Consider the following 25159-nt stretch of genomic DNA (forward strand, 5'->3'; position numbering starts at 1 on the left):
GAACTTTTAGGAGCCATAGCTAATTTATCAGGTGCCTTACTAGTCGGATTTTTCCCAAAGTGTCTTAAAATGAATGAAATTATCGCCACTGTTTGGAAATAAACATAAAATGAATTAAAGAGATTCTTCTTGGCACTGCCTCTTTTAAACTACACAAAAGCAAACTACAGTTATGTTTAACCAAGTCTGGTATCAGTTTCATACTAAGAGCTCTCAGGAAGCCCTGTCGAGGTTTCAGATCCAAAGCAAATCTCGTGACATCTGAGCATCAGCTGATCTCTTCTTGGGTTTCTAAATGTCAGGTATGTCGGGTTGAAGCCAGGAGCAGATCATCATTCTGCAAATGGAAGAGAGTCAGCACTCCCTAGGTCCGGAAATACTTCGGTGTCAGGGATTTCAACGTCCAGCGGAACCTTAAATAAAAACAGAAAATGCTGGAAATACTCAGCGGGTCAGGCAGCATCTGTGGAGAGAGAAATGGGGTTAACTTTTCAGGTCAATGACCCTTTCGTCAGAACATTCCAATGAAGGGTCATCGACCTGAAACGTTAACCCTGTTTCTCTCGCCACAGACACTGCCTGACCTGCTGAGCGTTTCCAGCATTCTCTGTTTTTATTTCAGATCTCCAACATCCGCAGTATTTTGCTTCGACCAGCGGAATCTTAGTTAGGAGCTAACGGGGCGAGATCTGTCTAAATACATGCTCCATGAGAAGCCGCGAGTTATGAAGGAGGGAGAATCCCACAAAATTTCATAACCAACGCAAGGGACAAAGACATAAACTGGTTGGTAAAGGGGGTTTGTCAACTCTTCTGAAATGGGATCAGCCAAATATTAAAAGCTCTCTATTCAGGTGGCAGAGCACCAGCCGAGTCGATCAGTCTGTGCAGCAGTAGGTAGTGCAGGGACATAGGACCAGGAGTAGGCCGTTCAGCTCCTTAGCCTGGTTCCGTCATTCCATCTGATCGCGGCTGATCTGTACCTTAACTCCATTTACCTGCCTTGGCTACGTAACCCTTAATACCCTAGCCTAACAAACATCTGTCAATCTCAGTTCTGACATTTTCAGTTTACTCCCAACCTCAACAGCACTTTGGGGGTGAGGGTTCCTGATTCCCACTGCCCTTTGTGTAAAGAAGTGCTTCCCGACATCGCCCCTGAATGGCCTGGCTCTAATTTTAAGGCCATGACCACTTGTTTTGGACTCGTGACCAGAGGACATAGTTTCTCTCTACCGACCCTTTCAACTCCTTTAATCATCTTAAACACCTCAATTAGATAACCCTTGAATCTTCTCGACGCAAGGGAACACAAGCATAGTCTGTGCAACTTGTCCTCATGAACCCCTAATGCATGCACGGGGTGTCCCTTTGATGCTTTAGCAGTGGAATCAAAGTAAATGGGTTCGAACCTCTGGCCAGAGGAGTGTCAAAGCTACTAAACATTTGTTATACGTGGCTCAGTGCTCGCAATTTCACCTGAGTCAGAAAGAAGTGGTGGAAGTGGCAGGCAGAGCGGGCAGGGGTTTGGTGGAGAAAGGAGGGAGGGAAGGGGGTTGGGGAATCCAGGGGGAGGGGAGGCCACGACTTTCCTTGTGGGGCCAGGAGGAACACTCCTGCTCCTCCTGGCCCCATAAAGGAACATTGTACGCTTACATTGGGGGGCCTCTTCTGGCCCCAGACCAGCTCCAGTCCTGCTTCAGCCTATGGGAAACTCATGGCAGCTTCCTTACTCAGGTTCCGGTTAAGCTGCAATTGACGTACTAGGACCCCAATTCGCTTAAATTGATGAGGCCCCCGGTGGCTTTCGGCGGGCGTCTCAGCCGCCTGCAGGCTAAAAGTCAGAAGGGTCAAGTTATGAGCGGGTAAGTCGCCTGCTTGTTTTTAACTACCCACCTCCCTGGGGTAGAATTAAAATGGACCCCTCAGTGTTTCTTTAGTTTTGCGTCATGCGTGCTCCGTATATGAAGTTGCCAATCCTAGCTGGGCCAACAATGAGAGGCATATAAGTAGACAGCTCATAGTATGCTGTCTGACTGTTGTCCTGGCAATACGGGGTCTGATGTGGGTCAGAAATCCAAAATCAAAGAAAGATTCAATTTAAAACTAAAACTTGAATGTGTGTTCTGGAGAGGGGACAAATACTTGCAATCTGCAGCACCTTCCCAAAGAAAGATAACCTTCCCAGCCAGTCTAGAATTCAAGTCTACAGGCCAAAACGTTCTGAATTCTAACCGGAAGGAGAAGGCCCAGCAGAAAGCATTCGGAGCGAGGGACTAAATAAATGATGAGACAGGAAGGGCTTGAGGTGTGGGGAAGACATAGGAATGATATTGTTGCCCAACTGCTTCTTGGGGTTATCCCGCTTCAGGAGCTTCCCTTCTCCCATAAGTCCCGAGCTGTATATCGGGCCAGCCTCATTTCCAATGTAAGAGGTTGGTTCATGTTAATGATCCTACTTTTTGATTGGTTAGTTGTCAATGACCATGTGATAACTTCTAGCTATAGTCCGATAAATAGACAAAATGTCCAAGCATCTATGCTTTGTCTCCAAAGACCAGCAATACCCAACCAACCAAGGCAAGTGAGCTCAAGTGACGGGCAACCCAGGACCTGAAGACCCAACTGATTGGAAGTCAAGCTCATCATTGCTCATTTAAGGCCAGCTATCAACTGCAGTCTAATGTTGTGCTGATTTCATTTAAATGTTGCCCATTTTCTCTGAGTCTGCCTGGCAGTGAGCCGTCTGAAGTTTGATAATTCCTTTGCCGTGCATTTGTAGGAGCTGGTAAAACTCCAATGGCATAGAGTGGACGTCAGGCTTGGGCAGCAGGTCGTCAAAGTAGTGATGTGACGTGACCTGCCCTTCAACATTTTTCCCAAAGGGCCAGAACCCGTAAATCCACACTTCTTCACAAAGTTCTAGTGCAACACTTACGACCATTATGCCAGTAGAGAGACGTTTCACCTGGATGCCTTTGGAGAGCCAGAATTCGGTCAAGTGTTGTAAGTACACGGGGTTGAAAAAGACAACTTTCTGCTTAGCCTGAAAGTCTTGTAGAGTATAAAGAGCCCGGAAACAGAGAACAGTGTTCTTGGTGTAGGAGAAGGCGGGTAGGAGGAGAAGAGCTTCATTGTAGACAGTCAAGTTAGTGAAAAATGGTTTCCTCCTGTCATGGAGTTCTGCATACCTGTTGGAGAAAACACCCATTATTGCTTCACAACATCTTTACCAATTCAATTTGTAACTTTCTCTTTCTCAACCCCTTTTCCTGGAGGTAGCATTCCTGCCTCTGGGCCAGAAGGTGCAGGGTTCAAACCCCACTCCAGACAGTCCCAGCAAGTAAGAGTCACAGCTCCAGCCTGAAATTCTGGGTTGACATCCAGTGGGATTCTCACATCCGGTGGGTGTGTTGTGGCAGCCCATAAAACCCTCCCGCCATGTAGGACTAGCCACCCTATGGTCTGGTGTAAAGATGGTTATGGCCATGGAAGAAGTGTGTTCATGTCGTGGCCTGTCAGACAGTTACAGCCTGTGACTCCTCCCACTACTTCATATTTTTCTCCAAGAGAAGAGCGAGTAGGTACGAAATGACGATGACCTCTTTTCTCACTATCTTTAGGCCCCTCCCTTGCATCATTCCCCACTCAAAACAACAGCATTGCCAACTATTCCTCGGCCTCCAGTCACAGTAATCTACAGCTGGCTGGTGGAAAGTGCGGGAGAGAGGTCTAAGAAAAATCTTCCCTTCTTTCCATCTATCAGGGGAGTGCCTTATGGATCCCCTGAAGACCCAGTATAAATCAGGATCTCACTATTGAGAGAAAAATTACAGACGCATATACTATGACAGTATGATATGGTATATTAATGTACCATGGTTTTTCACCAGTGCACCCCTAACTTTACAAATATTTCACTCAAAAAGGCTATCCTCAAACCTTAGTCTGGGTATGAGAAGACCTGCTTCATGCTCTCAGCTTAGCTCCATCACATCCTTCAGCAGACAATCTCAAGTGCCCACTGCAATATGCCCCTTTCTAATTCCAAACACGTTCATTTCTTGATTGTCTCTCTTCACACTGCACACGAATACTATTCTCGAGCACGTCCGAGCATACGCCAACTCCTCCTTCCTCACTTCACATTCCACGCACTTGGCTTAATATTCACCAGCTCCCCATCTTCACTCAACGACAGGAACAAAAACTTGCTTTTATATAGCATTTATATCGTAAAGTGTCTCCAGGCCCCTCACAGGAATGTTATCAAATAAAATCTGACACCGAGCCAAATAAGGAGATATTAGGGCAGCTGACCCAAAGCTTGGTCCATCATGTTTCTTCGCCACCTCTCACATGCACAGTCATCACTAGAATCCTTCTCAACCGTCTTCTCCTTGTGGCTGAAGAGCTCCTCCCAGAGTCACAATGCGGATTCCTTCCACTACGAGATACAACGACATGATCTTTACGGCGCGACAACTGCAAGAGAAATGCAGGGAACAGCACCAACCCTTGTACATGGCCTTCTTTGATCTCACAAATGCCTTTGACACTGTTAACCGCGAGGGACTAGGGAGCGTCCTCCTCCGTTTCGGCTGCCTCCAAAAGTTTGTCACCATCCTCCGCCTGCTCCACGATGACATGCAAGCCGTGATCCTGACTAATGGATCCACCACAGACCCAATCCACGTCCGGACCGAGGTCAAGCAGGGCTACGTCATTGCACCAACCCTCGCTGCAATGCTCCATCTCATGCTCAACAAGCTCCCGCTGGAGTGGAACTAAACTACAGAACCAGTGGGAACCTGTTCAACCTTCGTCGTCTCCAGGCCAGATCCAAGACCATCCCAACCTCTGTCGTCGAACTACAGTAAGCAGACGACACTTGCGTCTGCGCACATTCAGAGGCCAAACTCCAAGCCATTGTCAACATCTTCACCGAGGCGTATGAGAGCATGGGCCTTACCACCAACCTCACCCCGCCACACAGCAATGCCCCCCGCCAGTCATCAAAATCTACGGCGTGGCCTTGGACAACATGGACCACTTTCCATACCCCAGGAGCCTACTATCAGCAAGGGCAGATATTGATGATGAGATACAATACCGTTTCCAGTGTGCCAGCACAGCTTTCGGTCACCTGAGGAAGAGGTTCGAAGGCCGGGACCTCAAATCTGCCACCAAGCTTATGATCTACAGGACTGTAGTGATATCCACCCCCTATATGGCTCAGAGACGTGGACCATATACAGTAAACACCTCAAATCGCTGGAGAAATACCACCAACGATGTCTCCGCAAGAGCCTGCAAATCCCCTGGGAGGACAGGCACACCAACGTCAGCATCCTCGATTAGGCCAACATCCCCAGCATCGAAGTACTGACCACACTCGACCAGCTCCATTGGTTGGGTCACATTGTTCGCATGCCTGACACAAGAGTCCCAAAGCAAGCGCTCTACTCAAAGCTCCTACACGGCAAGCGAGTCCCAGGTGGGCAGAGGAAATGTTTCAAGGACACCTTCAAAGCCTCCTTAATAAAGTGCAACATCCCCACCGACACCTGGGAATCTCTGGCCAAAGATCCCCTAAGTGGAGGAAAAGCATCCGGGAGGGCGCTGAGCACCTCGAGTCTCATCGCCGAGAGCAAGCAGAAAACAAGCACAGACAGCAGAAGGAGCGTCTGGCAAACCAGGCTCCCCACACTTTCCTTCAACCACTGTCTGTCCCACCTGTGACAGAGAACTCACTTTTAGAGTGGAAGCAAGTCTTCCTCGATTTTGAGGGACTGCCGATGATGACATGCAGTATATTCACAAGGCATACACATCTCCACTTACCTAGTCAACAGCTACTCACTAGCTCTCACCCTCTCTTTCTGCAGGACAAAACAGCACATAAAGCGAGGGAGAGGACTACCCAACATTGTAGCCTTCACCAAAGTGGAACATGACACTCTAGCGATCAGTGGCCCAGGAAAGGCCAGGAGCATTAGGAAAGGCAAGGCTGGTGACTTCTCAGTAAAGTGTCTACATATTACTGGCAACCATGGTATCAGCCATAGCACAGTTGCCTCTGAGTCAGAAGGTTGTGGGTTAATCCCACTCTAGGGAATTGAGCACAAAATCCAGGCTGACACTCCACTGCAGTACTAAGGGAGTGCTGCACGGTCAGAGGTGCTGTGTGCTGGATGGGACATTAAACTGAGACCCCATCGGCCCACTCAGATGGACGTAACAGATCCCAGGGCACTATTTTGAAGAAGAGCAGGGGCGTTCTCCCCGGTGTCCTGGCCAATATTTATCCCTCAACCAACATCACTCAATCAGATTATCTGGTCATAAGAACTTAACAAATAGGAGCAGAGTAAGCTCTACAGCCCCTTGGGCCTGCTCCACCATTCAATAAGATCATGGCTGAACTTCTACATCAACTCCACTTTCCCGCCCTTTCCCCATATCCCTCGATTTCCTTAGTGCCTCAAAATTTATTGATCTCAGACTTGAATATATTCATCGACTGAGCATCCACAGTCCTTTGGGGTAGAGAATTCCAAAGATTCACAACCCTCTGAGTAAGCCAATTTCTCCTCATCTCAGTCTAAATGCCCAACCGCTTATCCTGAGACTGTGACCCCTGGTTCTAGACTCTGCAGCCAGGGGAAACAACCTCTCAGCATCTACCCTGTGAAGCCCTCTAAACATATTGAACATTTCAATGAGATCACCTCTCATTCTTCTAAACTTCGGAGAACATAGGCCATTCTACTCAATCACTCCTCACGGGATAGTCCTCTCAGCCCTGCAATCAATCATTACTGAGGGAGTGCTTCACTGTCGGAGGTTCCGTCTGTTGGATGAGTCATTAAACGGAGACTCTGTCGGCCCACTCGGGTGGATGTAAAAGATCCCATAGCACTATTTTGACGAAGAGCAGGGAAGTTCTCCCCGGTGTGCCAGCTGTTTGTGGGAGCCTGCTGTGCACAAATTGGCTGCCCCGTTTCCTCAATTACAACAGCGACTACACTTCAAAACTACTGATATATTGGCTGTACAGCCCTTTGGGACGTCCTGATGTTGTGAAATGCAAATATAAATGCAAGTCTTTCTTTCTTTAACCTTTCATATACTTCAGAAAATATTCAGCAAGCCTCACAACTTCAAGCTGCTTTCTGAAAATTGTCTCCTGTTAATGTCCAGTCTCTCAGTGTCGTCCTAACTCTTGTCCGTTTTCACTTTCCTCGAGGCCCCTTCTGAGGATGTACCATCACACTCTTCTGCCCTGCCAAGCACCAGCACAGGCATTGGCACTGAGGCAGAGGGGTCTGCACGTGGTGAAATACCCAACAAGGAGTGCCCAGGGACAGCCCAGGAGGTCATCTCCCAGCTCCACCAAGCAGGACAGAGATGAGGACTTCAGGGTCTAAGCCATGAAAAGAGAGCTGCTTGCCTCACGTCAGCAGTTATACCAGGTATTGGACACAAAGTATCCCACAGCACGATTCGAGGAAGAGCAGGAACATTTTCTCTTTTAGTTCACTTTCATCTAGAGTATGCATGATTCCACACTATGGCCGGAATCTTCCCAGCCCTATGTGTGTGGGTTTGGAGGTGGGCCCGCTGTCAAAATGGCCGTGATTGACAGCGGGTCGGGATCCCGCTCTGAACCCGCCTCCATGTCAGTTTCTCAGCTGTCAGGTCGCCGTTCAGATAACAGACCCGACAGCACGCGGCGGGACAGGTAATTAACATCATTAAAAGATACTTAAATGCTAGTTAAGAGGCTTAAAAGCAGGCACTTACAATTTTACCAACCTTTTGACGGCTTTGCCATCCCTCGGGTTTCACGCCAGTTAAGTGGAGTCGGTTTCTCAGTGACTCTCTTTTACATTGGCTAGTTGATTGCTGCAGAAGTAGTATAAAAGCTACCATTTCACAGCTGTTCACTTTCCAATGTCAGAAGCTGAAGCCTTCAGGGTTTGGAAGAGACTTTTGAGCTGTAAGCAGGTTGGAAGTGATTGCAGTGAACTCTCTATTCACTGCCACCTCTTTGGAGCAACCTCTCTCACCACTGACAGAGGCTTCAGTCATCTCAACCTCACCTGCATTCTATTCCAGAAGCATTGGTGCCCTTGCAAGAATCTCACCTTGGTCCTCAGAATCCCACCATGATCAGGCACCAACACCAACATCACTAAACACACCAGCATCACCACCAACACCAACCTTCTCCGCAATCACCTGATGCTGCACAGTACACAGGGCATCAGCACCCGACCATATTGCTGCCTGGGAGGCCAGGGATGGCCTCATTTACTTCACTTCATGCTGTACATCCTGACTACCACATGATGCACCAGGTTGGCACCACCCCACACCAGCTCCATAAAGCATCCCTGCAATGCCCAAGCCATTCCTTTCACACTCATCACCATTGTGGGGGGTACCCTTATGTCTCACCATTCACTACAATTTACTAAGCCACTTCCAAAGATGCTCACAAATCTGTCCAAGAATGCAAAGTCCTGAAAATAAAAATTTCAATGTTTGACAGTACACCAACATTAACTATACATGAACATTGGCTCGAGGACCCAAGTGCCTACCCTTGTGTGTTATTAGTTGGTATGATTGGACAAGGATGAGGGTGAGTGTGAGGGGTGATTAGTGAAAATGGGAACTGATAATGTAGATAGAGAAAGGGATGGGTGGAGGTGCAAGGTAAGTTGTTGTGAGTAAGGATGTGTATGGGTAGGGTAGGGACGGCAGAGTGATGGGGATGTGATGAGTGGCACAGCAGGATGAGGTTGAGTGTGGCTTTGCAGTAACGTTTCGTGATCTGCTGAGATCATTGAAAGGTTTGCACCACTGCAGCCTGGTCCACCTGACGATATCCCTGCTTGTGCCCTCCTCTGCAATTTGCAACCAGGCTGCGTTGGTGTCCTGGGGAGGTCCCTTCCGCCTATGGGAAGGGAAGAGGACCTCCCTGCGTGCTGTGACTCCCTCCGTAAGCATCTGGAGGGAGTGATGGGAGAACTGTCAAAACCATTGTGGGCATGGTCCCTTTAAGGAAACCGGTTAATGACACGTCATCAATTGACTTCATCAGACCGGCTTCCTCTTAATTGGCCGGGAAGCCCGCAGGGTGGGCTTAACCAGCCCAATCATGGGAAGATTCAAGAGAGAGGGCGGGCTCGAGTCGAGAGCGGGCTTTCAACACACCACCTACCCCGGCTGCATCGGTCCCGCCCACGTGTGGCGAAATCGCGGCCCGCCTGTGTAACATAGAGGCAAGACCAGTTATTTAAGAATGCCATTCCTGAGTGAAAAAAAAATCCCTTTGGAGCCCTGAATCACTGATGAGATTTTCCCCATTATTCCTCCAGTTTGAAATGTTGAAATGGAGTGATTGCACAGAACATTACACATAAACGGTGATCAATAAATGACAAATGAGCTTTCTAGTTCTACCCGGGACATGTTCAATCCCCAATCAAGAGAGAAGATGTGTACTTCCTCATGGGTTCCTACCAAGTTACAGTCCTCGGGAGTCAGCCTCCAGCCTGTGCATACAATGACTATCCTGTGGCTTGACCCTTATTCTGAGCAGTGGGGGAGCACTCAGCCAGTACCCTGTTGCTTCCTCCAACAACGTGGGTGACGTTGGATGCCCACTTTGTGTATCAAACCCAACATCCTAATGCAACCTGAAACATCATTGCATTCTGTCATCCCATCTCTACAAACCACTAATTCCCCAATCCCCCTCTCAACAGAGGATGAAAGCATCTGAAATGTGCCAGCTGGTGAAGGAGTCTGTAATGTATTTGCTTCATGGGTTCTTTGTTTAAGAATTCATAGCAACACATTGGTATTAAGAACTAGTTGGTTTATTAGCAAAAGATTTAACAATCACACTACACATTACCTGTTCATCCACCAGGCTCACAATCACCTGCCTCATCGTGGATCCCCTAAATCCAACTGGCTGGGGTTTTATTGAGTTTTGTGAACGTCACGTGACTGGCTAAGCCACTCAACTCAACAACGCTGCAACTATTTAATGTCATACAATTAACCAAGTGCCCTGCTTGTTAAAGGGGCTCAACGACTAGAAAACCAAATAAATCAAATAAAAATTTGGTTGCCGGGAGTGATGATGCACTCCAGTTCCTCCGGTGCCCACCTCTCGCGGAAGGCCACGAGCGCACCAGTGGACACTGCATGCTCCATCTCCAGGGACACCCCAGGCGTGAAAATAGCCGCTGAAAAGAGGCAGGCAGTCGGGCTGAACGAACCCCTTGACCGCCTGCTGCCCGGACCGGTTAATGGCCACTTTGGCCAGGCCCAGGAGCAGTGCTACGAGGAGGCCCTCCGACCTGCCCGCTCCCCTCTGCACCGGGTGTCAGTAGCTCTACAGACCTGTGAGCATATTCACCGGTGCACACATTACGGTATCCACTCACCTCTTTGTGATTATGCTTGGATTTGCTGTCACCAAATTTGTTTTTGTACCAATGTCTTGAGCGAAATTTCCACCCATGGGAGGGAGGTTGCACCTGGAAAACAACATGAGCATTCAGTCCATGAACTCCCCAGAGGGGCTCATATATGGGAGACTTTAGATCTTTATAAGATTATATTTAACCAGGGCCGGCGCCCTCGGCAAACTGTGTACCTGGCGCCCCGCCAATCCCCTCCACCTCAACCAATTCCAATATAAAGGAAAATAACATTGCAAGATGTCTTACATATGCTGGTTTATTACCATATCCAAAGTAAAATTATGATAATCACGACTTATTTCAGTGTTCCCAATTTATGACCAAACGCTGTCCAGCAGATGTTCCACAAACTGGGAGAAGATTTTCATTTTTTCCATATGCTTCTTGCGTGAGACAGGAAATACCCGAGCCTGCTGCACAATGTTTGGTCATAAATTGGGAAAATTGAAATAAGCAGTGATTATTTTCTGTGCTCACAGCATGCTGGGATATATTGTAAGTGTACAACTTATAGTCAGCTGATTAATATTCCTCGAAAGCTCCAAACACTGGAGAAAGGGCAATAGCTGATCACTGCTAACACAGTAAAACCCTGCCATCAAAAGCTGCAATAGGCACTATTGTGATCAAATATATTCAACTTGTTGTTATAATCAGGTTGTCCAATGTTACTTGCAGTGCACATATAATATACATTATAAGTTTTATAAGTATACCTCTGTTTATGTTAACTGTGCACCTATAGTACCATACACCAGTAGTACTATACACCAGTATATACAACTGTATTGGCGAGTATCCTGTGACTATCCATGTATCATGACCCAGATACGTTTCACTCTGCAGAGGACAATACTGTTATATTTTAAAGTAGATGATATAAAATGACACTTCATTCATTTGTTTGGACCAGGCGACGCTAAATAAAATACAGCACCACAGTTACCAGAGAGTTGATGATTTACTGGGGAAAGAGAAGTATGATAAAGATGGGAGAGAGCAGGATATTTTCAAGATTAGTATCTGTAATGGGGAATCATTTAGAAGACAAAAAGGATCTTAAAAGGATAAATCAGAAGCAGCGGCCAAACTCTGTGCGACAGAGCTGTCTCCGTTTAAAGGATGTTTTCGCCCACCGTTCATACAGTGCTTGTCCTTTTAATGAGTGGGGCTGGATGGTTGCCTCATCTGACCTGAGCTGAGCTGCGCTGATCTGCAGGGGATGGCGGAGCATGTCTGCCGCCTCCCGCTGTCAGTATCACCGTGTCGATTTCACTCCCCGTCTCTGGGAGGACGGCTGGGCTACACCAAGGAGAGGGGGCTACACCAGGGAGAAGGGGCAACACCAGGGAGAGGGGGCTACACCAGGGAGGGAGGGGGTTACACCAGGGAGGGAGGGGCTACCTCAGGGAGAGGGGGCTACACCAGTGAGGGAGGCTACACCAGGGAGGGGGGGCTACACTAGGGAGGGGGGGCTACACTAGGGAGGGGGGGCTACACCAGGGAGGGGGGGGATTACACCAGGGAGGGGGCTACACCAGTGAGGGAGGCTACACCTGGCAGGGGGGCTACATCAGGGAGGGGGGGGGGGTTACACCAGGGAGGGGGCTACACCAGTGAGGGAGGCTACACCTGGCAGGGGGGCTACACCTGGCAGGGGGGCTACACCAGGGAGGGGGCTATCCCAGGGAGGGGGGGGGGTTACACCAGGGAGGGAGGGGCTACCTCAGGGAGAGGGGGCTACACCAGGAAGGGAGGCTACATCAAGGAGGGGGGGGGGCTACACCAGGGAGGGGGGCTACACCAGTGAGGGAAGCTACACCAAGGAGGGGGGGGGGGCTACACCAGTGAGGGGGGCTACACCAGTGAGGGAGGCTACACCTGGCAGGGGGGCTACACCAGGGAGGGGGCTACTCCAGGGAGGGAGGGGGGGCGAACAGACAGATTGGTGACTCACATGGTGTGCCGTGTGAACAGTAAAACAAAAACCCCACTCTCCACAAACGAAGAAAATCAAATGAAAATTAAATAAAAAGGAAAGCTGGGAACCCACTGACTTTGATGCTCTCCCGTTGCTCAGCAACCAGCAGCGCCTGGCTACATCTTTTTTCCGGTTGCAAATCTTCCCACTTTGCCCTGATCTTCAAACCTGTCAAGGTGTTTAAGCGAAAGAACAGTGCAGGGCAGTGTCAGATTAACGCGCCAGGAAGAAAGAGGGCGATTATCACTTGGGTACCTTTATTTCCTCCCCCGTGCCCCCCTCCCCTGCCTCCCCAATCTGCTCCCTTTTAGTTCTGCGGGATCTCGGTGTTCTATATATCACTAAATGCACCATCGTTCGCGCCCTGGTTACATAAGCATGCAGAAATCAAGCGCAGGCAGCGGAAAGAGCATGCGGCAAACCAGTCCCACCCACTCCTTCCTTCAACAACTGTCTGTCCCACCTGTGACAGAGTCTGTGGCTCTCGTATTGGACTGTTCAGCCACCAAAGAACTCACTTCAGGAGTGGAAGCAAGTCTTGTTCGAGTCCGAGGGACTGCCTATGATGATGATGACGATGAGTTACAAAATACTCAAGGCAGGTTCATTACTAAGGGCTCTAGTGAGTAGAATTCCCTCTGGATTCGAACCCATTTCTCAGCGCGTCCCTTGGAGAGATTCGCTTTTTGGCTCCCCACAAATTTTGGCGCCCTTGGCGACCGCCTAGTTCGCCTAATGGTTACGCCGGCTCTGTATGTAACGCTCTCTAGTGTCTCGTGGATCTTCACCAGTGCTGCCACTGGAGCCTTCCCAGCCTGAACTACCATGGAGTACAAGTGTGACCCAGGATGGGGCAGAGCCATTGAATGTGGAGTAAACTTCTCCACTCTCTCCCCTTGCCCCCCACCCCACCCCCTCCCCCACCCCCCGCAACCACCCCAACGCCTGATTTTCAAGCTGAATTAGTGCTTAATTATAATTATAGGAACACAGGAACAGGAGTAGGCCGTTCATTCCTTCAAGCCTGTTCCGCCATTCAATGGGATCACGGCTGATCTGCATCCTTACTCCATCCACCCGCCTTAGCTCCATATCCTTTTCTACTCTTGGCTAGCAAAAAGCTATTGATCTCAGATTTAAAATTATTAATTGAGCTAGTTTTTTGTGGGAGAGTGTTCCACACTTCTACCATCCTTTGTGTGAAGAGGTGTTTTCTAACTTCCTTCCTGAATGGCCTGGCTCTGATTTCAAGGTTATGTTCCTTTGTCCTAGACTCCCCCGCCAACGGAGAGAGTTTCCCTGTCTACCCTATCAATTCCTTTCACTAAATCCTAAAAACCTCACTCAAATCACCCTTTCACCTTCTATATTCCAGGGATCACAAGCTAGGTTTATGTAATCTGGTCATTATTACATTGTGGTTTTTGGGAGTTGCTGTGCACAAATTGGCTGCCACGTTTCCTTCATTACAACAGAGACTACACTCCAAAAGTACTTCATTGGCCATAAAGCTCTTTGGAACATCCTGAGATTGTGAAATGTGCTGTATAAATGCGATTCCATTCTTTCTCTCTCTCACTCTCTCTCTCTCTCTCTTTCTTTCCCGTTTTACACTATTGCACAGACAAAAATCACTCCCAAAGAGTGGCATGGTTTTGAGGTCAGGGGAAAGAATGAGTTAGTCTTGATTTTAATACAGGAAATTGTTGTGAACACTGGGAGAGCAACGTTCTGGTACAGCTCGGATCAGCTGTTAGTGTTTTACATCTCAGTTTAATTGTAGGTCCTGTTCCCTCCCCTCCCCCTGCATAAATAATCTGCCTTCCTTGTGAATGAACTCATTCAGTTGGCAGAGCCATCAGAAGGCCTTTGTTCGTTCCTGTGAAACTTACCGGAAAACAAAATCGGCCTGATCAATTTCGGCCCCGCAACTGCTGTTGACTAATATCCCGCCGTTCCCAATGACCGCACACCGCTTGTACTGCTGGCTGCTGAAGGACGATTCCTGAAAACCAAGGGCAAGCCATCAAAGAAAAGAAAGGTGTCCCAGTGCTTCCTGGTCCAACAACACCTTGCATTTCTATAGCGCCTTCATCGTAATAAAACCTACCAAGGCGCTTCACAGGAGCGTCGTCGAACAAAATTTGACACCGAGCCACATTAGGAGATATTAGGACAGGTGACCAAAAGCTTAGTCAAAGAGGTAGCTTTAAAGGAGCATCTTTTCGGGAGGAGAGGGAGACGGAGAGGTTTAGGGAGGGAATACCAGAGCTTAGGGCCTAGGCAGCTGAAGGCACGGGATGGCAATGGTGGAGCGATAAAAATCAGGGATACACAAGAGGTCAGAGTTGAAAGAACGCAGATATCATGGAGGGTTGTGGGGCTGGAGGAGATTGCAGAGATGGGGGGGGGGGGAGGCGGACGGCGGGGGGAGGGGGTGGGGGTGAGGCCATGGAGGGGTCTGAAAACAAGGTTGAGAATTTTTTAAAGCAAGGAATTGCCGGACTGGGAACCAATGTAGGTCAACGAGCACAGGGTTGATGGGTGAGCGGGACTTGGGGTGATGGGTGAGCAGGACTTGGGGTGATGGGTGAGCGGGACTTGGGGTGATGGGTGAGCAGGACTTGGTGTGAGTTAGGACACGGGCAGCAGAGTTTTGGATGAGCTCAAGTTTACGGAGGGTGGAAAATGGGAGGCCGGCCAGGAGAGCTCTGGGATAATGGATTCTAGAGGCAATAAAGGTACGAGGATTTCAATGTTAACAATGTAAACGTGAAAACAGACAAGGGAAGGAGTTGAACCTAATGCACATAAAAGGGATGGGGCAGGGAAGAAAAAACACTCTGCCCCAAAGAGACTATGGAGATGAATAATTCTGCCTTTAGCTCATCCCAGCCAGCCCTTCTGTAGCTAATAATATTGGCAAAAGCCAATCTGGGCCCCGCCTCTTGAAGCTGTGGGAAATTGGCCCAGTGAGAGAGGGCCAACTGGCTTTCCTTCCTTCCTTGTGTGGAAGCATCCCATTGCAGACACACCAGCTCCCTGTAGAGAGTGCACTCGCTGTGCTGAGACAGCATATTGTCAGACAAGGTCACTTTCAATGATCGTCAAACCAACATAACTGGGCCAAAAAAAGTGCAATCTCAGATTCTTGCCGCACTGAGAGGCACATGCAAAGTTTGCAGCATTGCAACGTAACATTTTAGAGGGCAAAAACTGCGTCAATCACAGAACGTCAATGTCCCTTCTAAAGCAGAGCGCTTACCTTGGGAAAAATACTGAAAATCGGATGAGTGATTTTTATTTTCTGCTTGGGTTCTGCATCGTAAGTTAGCTCGGTCCCTACTGGCGTGTTCTTCTGTGTGACCAGGCAGTTGTAAGCAGCATGGCAGCATCCCTTTAGTTCTGATCTGAAAAGGCAGGCAGTTCCCAATTATTCAACCGATACCAATCTCACGAACATTGCAGGATCTCTGTGGTCGTAGTCAACATTGTGCAGTGGAGTCGGAGGGAGGTATTGAGTCAGAAGGAAAATAAAAACTACAAAATACCACCTTAATGCTCCACCCTACTCCCACTCTGATCTCTCTGTTCTCCGCCTCTGACACTGTTCCAATGGTGCCGAGGAACAGCAGTGATTAGGCATTTTACAGTCTTCCAGCCTCAGCGTTGAGTTCAACAACTTTAGTTCACAATCAGCGTTCTTATTTTCTCAGGTAGCACGTGCTGGTAATGGTTCTGCTGTAACCATTTACCCCTTCCTGTGGTCCCATTTTACTTGTCCCATTACCATCCCCGTTACCTTGCACCATCATCCATTTTGTCATTTAATCATTCCTATCCTCCGCCCGATCACAAAACCTTCTCTTTTGAAAGACGCAATACAAACTGCTGGATATTTTATCATGATAGAAGGACTCAAGCCAAGTTCCAGCACCGGCACTTCAGTTTTATTTTTAATTTAATTTGATTACAAGAGATAGACAGAGAAGAAAAATTATTTCCACAACAGACACACGGTATCCTCGTACAATTCAGATTGTGGCACTGAGACACATGAACTTTTAAAATGTCATATTTGTGTTATTTAATCTGGCTTCAAACTGTGTCGAGATGCCTCTTTGATTCCTACTGAGCAATAAAAGAAAACTGTAATCACAGAGTTATCTATCAAGAGGATCCCCAAGCAAGCGCTCTACTCAGAGCACCTTCACGGCAAATGAGCCAAAGGTGGGCAGAGGAAACGTTTCAAGGACACCCTCAAAGCCTCCCTGTTAAAGTGCAACATCCCCACTGACACCTGGGAGTCCCTGGCCAAAGACCGCCCTAAGTGGAAAAAGCGCATGCGGGAGGGCGCTGAGCTCGTCGAGTCTCATCACCGAGAGCATGCAGAAATCAAGATTAGGCAGCAGAAAGAGCGTGTGTCAAACCTATCCCACCAACCACTTCCCTCCATGACTATCTGTCCCACCTGTGACAGGGACTATGGCTCTCGAATTGGACTGTTCAGCCACTAAGGACTAATTTTTAGAGTGGAAGAAAGTCTTCCTTGATTCCGAGGGACTGTCTATGATGATGATGATATCTATTAGGGGGGAAAAATTTGGATCCATTAAAGTCCACTCGGCGTGCTCAGCACGTCTTGTTCAGACTCGAACAAAAGCAAGATATTGAAATCTGAAATGAAAAAAACTGGAAAAATGCTAGAGCATACTCAGCAAGTCAGGCAGCATCCACAGAGAAAGAAACACAGTTCAGTTTGATGACCTTTCATCAGAACTGGAAGAAGTTAGAGATTTAACAATATTTTAAGCAGGTGCGGGGGCGGGGAAAGGGAAGTTCTGTAATAGACAAAGTAGGCAGCAGGGAGCGGGGGTCATGATCACGGAGGGCGGGGTCACGGGACAGTAGTGGCACAGGTTATTTTTGTGGGCTGAAATAAAAACAGTAAATGCTGGAAACACTCAACGGGTCAGGCAGCATCTGTGGAGAGAGAAACAGAGTTAACGTTTCAGGGTTCTGACGAAGGGTCATTGACTCGAAACATTAACTCTGTTCTTCTCTCCACTGACGCTGACTGACCTGCTGAGTATTTGCAGCATTTTCTGTTTTTAGTTCAGATCTCCAACATCCGCAGTATTCTGATTTTGTATTATTTTTGTGGGCACTCCTGCTTATCTTTAGTGGGCCTCTGCTCTGCCATTGGAGATGGAAGAGAAGGAGGAGGCCATTCAGCTGCTCGAGCCAATTCCGCCATCAAGAGGAAGTGCAAAGAGGAGAATCCCAACAGTGCTGCAGCGGGGGGCTGCTGCAGCACCAGAAGGAATGGAACACCATTTCAAGTGACAGACGCACCCTAAAGGCTGTTTCAAAGCTCCCACTGAGGAATACATTGCGTAAGTGCAGGGCCCAGAATGAGGCCTCGCTTTAGATCATTTCCTTCCTTTTCTCTGAGCCATTCACTGGGTTGATTCCGGAGATGAGGGGTATGACTTATGAGGATAGGTTGAGTAGGTTGGGCCTGTACAAATTGGAATTCAGAAGAATGAGAACATGATCTTATTGAAACTTATAAGATAATGAGGGGTCTTGAAAAGGTGGATCCAATCTTAGGGGAAACTAAAACGAGGGGACATGGTCTTAGAATAAAGGGCCGCCCATTTAAAACTGAGATGATGAGGAATTCCTTCCCTCAGAGGGTTGTAAATCTATGGAATTCCCTGCCCCAGAGAGCTGTGGAGGCTGGGTCATTGAATATATTTAAGGTAGAGAGTGATTTTTGAGCGATAAGGGAATAAAGGGTAATGGGGAGCAGGCAGGGAAGTGGAGCTGAGTCCATGATCAGATCAGCCATGATCTTATTGAATGACGGAGCAGGCTCGAGCAGCCAAATGGCCTACTCCTGCTCCTATTTCTTTTGTTCTTATGTTCTTATTATTGCCACTTCCCCAGACCTACTGCTACTTTCCACCTGTCAGCCCTCATACGGTTGCCAACTCTGGTTGGACATATTCCTGGAGGACCTGTACTCACTGGAGTTTAGAAGAATGAGAGGTGATCTTATTGAAATGTATAAGATTCTGAAGGGGCTTCACAGGTTAGATGCAGGGAGGATATTTCCCCTCGTGGGGGAATCTAGAAGTAGGGGGCATAATTTCAGAATAAGGGGTCGCCCATTTAAAACGGAAATGAGGAGGAATTTCTTCTCTCAGAGGGTCGTGAATCTTTGGAATTCTCTTCCCCAGAGAGCTGTGGAGGCTGGGTCATTGAATATATTTAAGGCGGAGATAGACAGATTTTTGAATGATAAGGGAGTCAAGAGTTATGGGGAGCGGACAGGGAAGCGGTGTTGAGGCCAGGATCAGATCAGCAATGATCTTACTGAATGGCGGAGCAGCTCGAGGGGCCAAATAGCCTACTCCTGCTCCTATTTCTTATGTTTGTCACATGACCTCCTGTCTGCAATTTCCCCGCTAGTCAAACAACCTTTTCTTCTCCCATCTCCAATATTTTTATAAGTAATAAATAAAAGTGTTCAAAAAAAATGAAAAGAAAAAACACTTTTTTTTTAATGCTCCTACGATCTTTCTCCCAACCGTGTCCAGGAAACTATTCTTTAAATTTGGAGACTCCAGGACAATCCTGGAGGGTTGGCAACCCCAGGCCCCAGGAAGCAGGCAGTAATTCGGGCCGTTACCAGGGCAACCAATCGGGGCCTGGGGGCTGTGTGCTTTTCCCTGCTGCCATTTGCATGCAGCAGATGAAGACGGAGCAGCCATCAGCAGTCCCAATGAGGGAGGTGAGGGGCGGGATATCCAGGTCAGGACAGTGAGGCGCCAGCAGGCCTCAGAAGCCAGAATATTGCTTCATTCCCCACCAGTGTTCCTTCCAATTTCACACAGGATCAGAGGAACATACAGTCCTGTATGCCGAGCAAGTGTTAATTCTCTTAACCACATCAGTGAGTGGGCATTGGTCCAAAAAAACAATTATCAAAAGTTCTGGTCGCTCTTGGGTTTTAAATAACGCTAAACTTGTTGTATTATTTAGAACACTTAATAGTCATAGAGACATGAAGGCTGTTTGTACTATATACAGTGGAATAAAGAAACAGATTTCAGACTAAGCATGAATGGAATTTCAGATCTTACATTTGATGATAATTTCTGGTGCATTCCTCACTCAGAAATAACACGCTCTCCAGTTTATGTTCTATTTAAGGTTGTGAACGGCCAAGGGAACAAAGACCTTCCTGTAGTCTGTATAAGGCAGTGACATTCCTGGTGCGTTTCTGGAAAAATTAATTTACAATCTACAAATGTAATTATTGCTCCCTTCTAACTTCCCACTGCTACCCCTCAAGATTCTGGCTCTCGGTGGGGAGGCATAGTATCCATGGACTGATCAACTATATTGTTCTCAGCAAGGGCAATTGTGGAGCCTTCAGCATCTCAGGGGGCTGAGAAGGGGGAAAACAGTAACTAGGAATTCTCACTCCTGATCTCTATCCAGTGACCCATGCTAGAATGTGCATGGGTGTGTGGCCATTGGCTTCGACCAGAAGTGACACTGAATGTGATGCTGTCCATAGTCAAATAGCCTGCCACTCATGGTGTAGGCTCCTAGATAATGGATGGTCACTTGAGCAAGTATTTCAGGGCTGTCGGCAGCCATGATACTCGGCATAAGCACCCTCAGATGATGAGCAGGTAAAATGGAAAATATATGCATTTTTGTTTTAAAAAGCCCCGGATTGGGGTTAAGTTTGCACTGTGGATTTGCACTGCTCTTGTAGCCACGTGTTGATATGGCTGATCCTGTGTGTCTAGATATTCGTATCTATGATTGTGAGGACCTCGGGAGGAGGCAGAGTAGAATTGCGTACTTGGAACTTTTGGCTGAAGGCATTTGCAAACCCTCCAGCCAAATCTCTCGCACTCACAGGCTGGGCCCAACCATGTCTCATTCAAAAGACGGCACCTCCGACAATGCAGCATTCCCTCAGCACTGCACCGAAGTGTCACCATAGATTATGTGCTCAAGTCCTGGATTGGGCCTTGAAAACACAACCTTCGACTCGGGGTGTAAGGGCACTACCAATGAGCCAAGCTGACACTTGGCCCAGCAATAGCACTCTCGCCTCCAGGAACAAAGGTTAATATCAGAACTTTAATGTGTTCCAAGAATGCTATATAGGAATGCATCTGCAAAGGAAAATGAAGGCAATGCCTTCAATGGACAGTTAAAGGAACCACTTCAAATCTAGTGCAGACAACGAGGAGATATAATAGAGGCGTTTAAAATCATGAAAGGTTTTGATAACGTAAATTGTTTCCACTGGCAGAAAAGTCAGTAACCAAAAAAGCACAGATTTAAGGGCAAAAGAGCCAAAGGTGAGATGAGAACCTTTTTTTCTGCAGTGCGTTATTATACTCTGGCACGCACGGCCTGAAAGGATGGTGGATGCAGCTTCAATAGTAACTTTCTAAAACGGGAACTGGAAGGGGAGAAAAGTGCAGAGCTATGGGGAAGGAGCAGGGGAGTGAGACTAATTCGATTGCTTTTTCAAAGAGCCGGCACGGGCAAAATGGGCCGAGTAGCCTCCTTCTGTGCTGTAAGATTCTATGATTCTATGTGGGATCAGTTTAAGACATGCTGGGCCTTAAATTCAGTACCCCTGGAAAGCGGGTGGCCCCCTCACCTTTTTGTGGCCATTAGTGCCGAAATTTTTGAGTGAATATGGGCCACAAAAAATTGATTTTTCAGCAGTGGGGCTGTCTTAAGTTGAGCATTATCACCACTGAGAAATTCAGCATGCAGGTAAGGGTTTCTAATGAGCTAGCTGGACTAAGGTTTGCAGCAAGGCCCTGAGGGGGTAAGGAGTTTGGAAGGAGGTTGGAAGGATGGCTGGTGTCAGCAGTGCAAGGAGAGCCGACAGGTTCACTGTTATGGAGCTGGAGACACTGACGGACGGTGTGGAGGACAGAAGAAGAATACTGTTTCCTGACATGGGGAGACCTGGCAGACAGGCACTGCATAATGTATGGAGGGGGATTGCAGGGGAGGCGTCAGGCACCTCCATATATGTGAGGACACACCCTCCGTGAAGAGTGCTGGCCAGTCTGCACCCGGCCCTTCCAGGGTGGCGATGGGTCGACGCCTCCTACCTCTGGGACGACGGGGATCCTCCTCCTCCTCCTGCACCTCCTCCTCCTCCTCAGGTGGTACTGCTGGCTCGACCTCCAGCGGCTGTCCCCTCATGATGGCCAGGTTGTGCAGAATGCAGCAGACCACGATGATTCTGGAGACCCATTGAGGAGAGCACTGCAAGGTGCCGCCAGAGCGGTCCAGACACCTCTGTTTAAGGATGTCTATGCACTGCTCGATGATACACTTGGTGGCACAATGAGCGTCATTGTCTGCATGCTCTGGCGCTGACTTGGCATTCCGCAGTGGAGTGAGCAGCCAAGTGGACATGGAATATCCCTTGTCCCCAAGCAACCAACCGCAATCCTGATTCGGGCCGGTGAAGACAGCGGGCACACTGGTCTGGCGCAGAATCATCGAATCATGGCTGCTGCCTCCCTTGCCCGCTGCTTGTCTGCACGGCGCTGATGGTGGCGCCTTCTGCGTGCCACCCTGCTTCTGACCAGGTGTACCAGGTGTTGCCCTCCCATCACTCCTCCCATCCTCAGGGTGAACCCTGCCAAGCAGGTCTCTGCAGCCCACAATGAGGCCTACAGGCCTCCACTAAAGAGTTAGACCAGAAAGTTGTACAAAAGTACAGGGGTGTGTGCAAACCTCTGAGCAGCACTCAGCAGGTTTTAATGGAACCAAAACAATTAATAAAATGATATGAAAAGATAAATACTGCACATGCTGGAAAATGAAAATAATAAGTAATGAAACTTTTTACCTACCAAAGGGTGGCGTTCGAGCACCGCATCGAAAACCTCGCGGGCACAGCCGGGGAAAGTCCTACCTTTTCCTCGGTGAATTTCGCTGTCATAGTGCCTTTCCATCGGCCCGCGCACTGCAGAGCTCACCGCTGGAAATCTTCCTTTACCCAGCGGCTTCACCGCGCCGTTTACGGCGGAAGTGAACACCGCTCAAATCCTCCCCGAGCTGAATACGGCTCGGAGAGGGGAAAGTACCTGACCGCGGCGGCCCATCGATTTTTTTTCGATCGACCGCCCAAACTCCGCGTTAGCGGTCCCTTTGGGGACGGTGAAGTTCAGGCCCTGTGTTTCACCGTTACAGCACATGAGCTGAACAACTCACAAAAACAGTCGGGCCAGTGAGACAGGCATGTGTGTGGACCCGCCAGAACCTAACGGTTCCAGCAAGGCTCATCCTGTCCAGATTCCGATTTCATAACATTTCTGAGAGGTATGTGGTTAAAAATAGAAAATGCTGGCAATGGGCAGCAGCCTCTTCAACATCTGAAGGGAGAAATTTCAAAGTTAATGTTTCAGGCTGGGGCCTATCACCAGAAGTCAGGAGCACCTATTTAAGATTTCAGCTTCAGCGAAGACACTCCAAGACCACTGTGCCCTCACTCATCAGGTAGACTTTTGCTGAACTGGATATAAGAACATAACATAAGAAATAGGAACAGGAGTAGGCCATACGGCCCCTCGAACCTGCTCTGCCATTCAATAAGATCATGACTGATCCGATCATGGACTCAGCTCCACTTCCCTGCCCGCTTCCCATAACCTCTTATCATTTAAGAAACTGTCTATTTCTGTCTTAAATTTATTCAATTTCCCTGCTTCCACAGATTTACAACACTCTGAAAAAAGAAATTTCTCCTCATCTCTGTTTTAAATGTGCGGCCCCTTATTCTAAGATCATGCCCTCTAGTTCTAGTCTCCCCCATCAGTGGAAACATCCTCTCTGCATCCACCTTGTCAAGCCCCCTCATAACCTTATACATTTCGATAAGATCACCTCTCATTCTTCTGAATTCCAATGAGTAGAAGCCCAACCTAATCAACCTTTCCTCAAAAGCTTCTATAGATATGTGAAGAGAAAAAGATTAGTGAAGACAAATATAGGTCTCTTGCAGTCAGAATCAGGTGAATTTATAATGGGGAACAATGAAATGGCAGACCTATTGAATAAATACTTCGGTTCTGTCTTCACGAAGGAAGACACAAATAACCTTCAGGAAATACTAGGGGACCGAGGGTCTAGCGAGAAGGAGGATCTGAAGGAAATCCTTATTAGTCAGGAAATTGTGTTTGGGAAATTGATGGGATTGAAGGCCAATAAATATCCAGGGCCTGATAGCCTACATCCCACAGTACTTAAGGAAGTGACCCTAGAAATAGTGGATGCATTGATGGTCATTTTCCAACATTCTATAGACTCTGGATCAGTTCCTATGGATTGGAGGGTAGCTAATGTAACTTTTTAAGAAAGGAGGGAGAGAGAAAACAGGGAATTATTGACCGGCTAGCCTGACATCGTTAGTGGAAAAAATGTTGTAATCACTTATTAAAGATGTAATAACAGCGTATTTGGAAAGCAGTAACAGGTCGGTCCAAGTCAACATGGATTTATGAAAGGGAAATCATGCTTGACAAATCTTCTAGAATTTTTTGAGGATGTAACTAGCAGAGTGGACAAGGGAGAACCAATGGATGTGGTGTATTTGGACTTTTAAAAGGCTTTTGACAAGGTCCCACACAAGAGATTAGTGTGCAAAATCAAAGCATATGGTATTGGGGGTAATGTACTGACGTGGATAGAGAACTGGTTGGCAGACAGGAAGCAAAGAGTAGGAATAAACGGGTCCTTTTCAGAATGGCAGGCAGTGACTAGTAGGGTACCGCAAGGTTCAGTGCTGGGACCCCAGCTATTTACAATATACATTAATGATTTAGACAAAGGAATTGAATGTAATATCTCCAAGTTTGCAGATGACACTAAGCTGGATAGCAGTGTGAGCTGTGAGGTGGATGCTAAGAGGCTGCAGGGTGACTTGGACAGGTTAGGTGAGTGGGCCAATGCATGGCAGATGCAGTATAATGTGAATAAATGTGAGGTTATCCACTTTGGGGGCAAAAACAGGAAGGCAGAATATTATCTGAATGGTGACAGATTAGGAAAAGGGGAGGTGCAACGAGACCTGGGTGTCATGGTACATCAGTCATTGAAAGTTGCCATGCAGGTACAGCAGGCAGTGAAGAAGGCAAATGGCATGTTGGCCTACATAGCGAGAGGATTTGAGTATAGGAGCAGGGAGTTCTTACTTCAGTTGTACAGGGCCTTGGTGAGGCCACATCTTGAATATTGTGTACAGTTTTGGCCTCCTAATCTGAGGAAGGACATTCTTGCTGTTGAGTGCAGCGAAGGTTCACCAGACTGATTCCCGGGATGGCAGGACTGACATATGAAGAAAGACTGGATAGACTAGGCTTATATTCACTGGAATTTAGAAGAATGAGAGGGGATCTCATTGAAACATATAAAATTCTGACGGGATTGGACAGGTTAGATGCAGGAAGAATGTTACCAATGTTGGGGAAGTCCAGAACTAGGGGTCACAGTCTAAGGATAAGGGGTAAGCCATTTAGGACCGAGATGAAGAGAAACTGCTTCACTCAGAGAATTGTGAACCTGTGGAATTCTCTACCACAGAAAATTGTTGAGGCCAGTTCGT

At 47.8% G+C, this 25159-nt stretch overlaps 1 protein-coding gene across 1 annotated transcript in view; it reads right to left on the bottom strand.

Moving 5' to 3' along the window:
• Nucleotides 1-587: 587 nt before the first annotated feature.
• Nucleotides 588-25159, bottom strand: part of LOC139233965 (alpha-2,8-sialyltransferase 8F-like) — a 72103-nt gene continuing 47531 nt past the window's right edge. The window contains exons 5-8 of the mRNA XM_070864675.1: nt 15755-15899; nt 14382-14494; nt 10470-10562; nt 588-3191 (exon numbers count right to left, since the gene is read on the bottom strand). Of these exons, the coding sequence (XP_070720776.1) occupies nt 2702-3191; nt 10470-10562; nt 14382-14494; nt 15755-15899 (841 nt within the window). The 3' untranslated portion in view covers nt 588-2701. The remainder of the gene's footprint in view (nt 3192-10469; nt 10563-14381; nt 14495-15754; nt 15900-25159) is intronic.

Source organism: Pristiophorus japonicus, chromosome 21 (genome assembly GCF_044704955.1).
Source record: "Pristiophorus japonicus isolate sPriJap1 chromosome 21, sPriJap1.hap1, whole genome shotgun sequence".
Taxonomy (NCBI): domain Eukaryota; kingdom Metazoa; phylum Chordata; class Chondrichthyes; family Pristiophoridae; genus Pristiophorus; species Pristiophorus japonicus.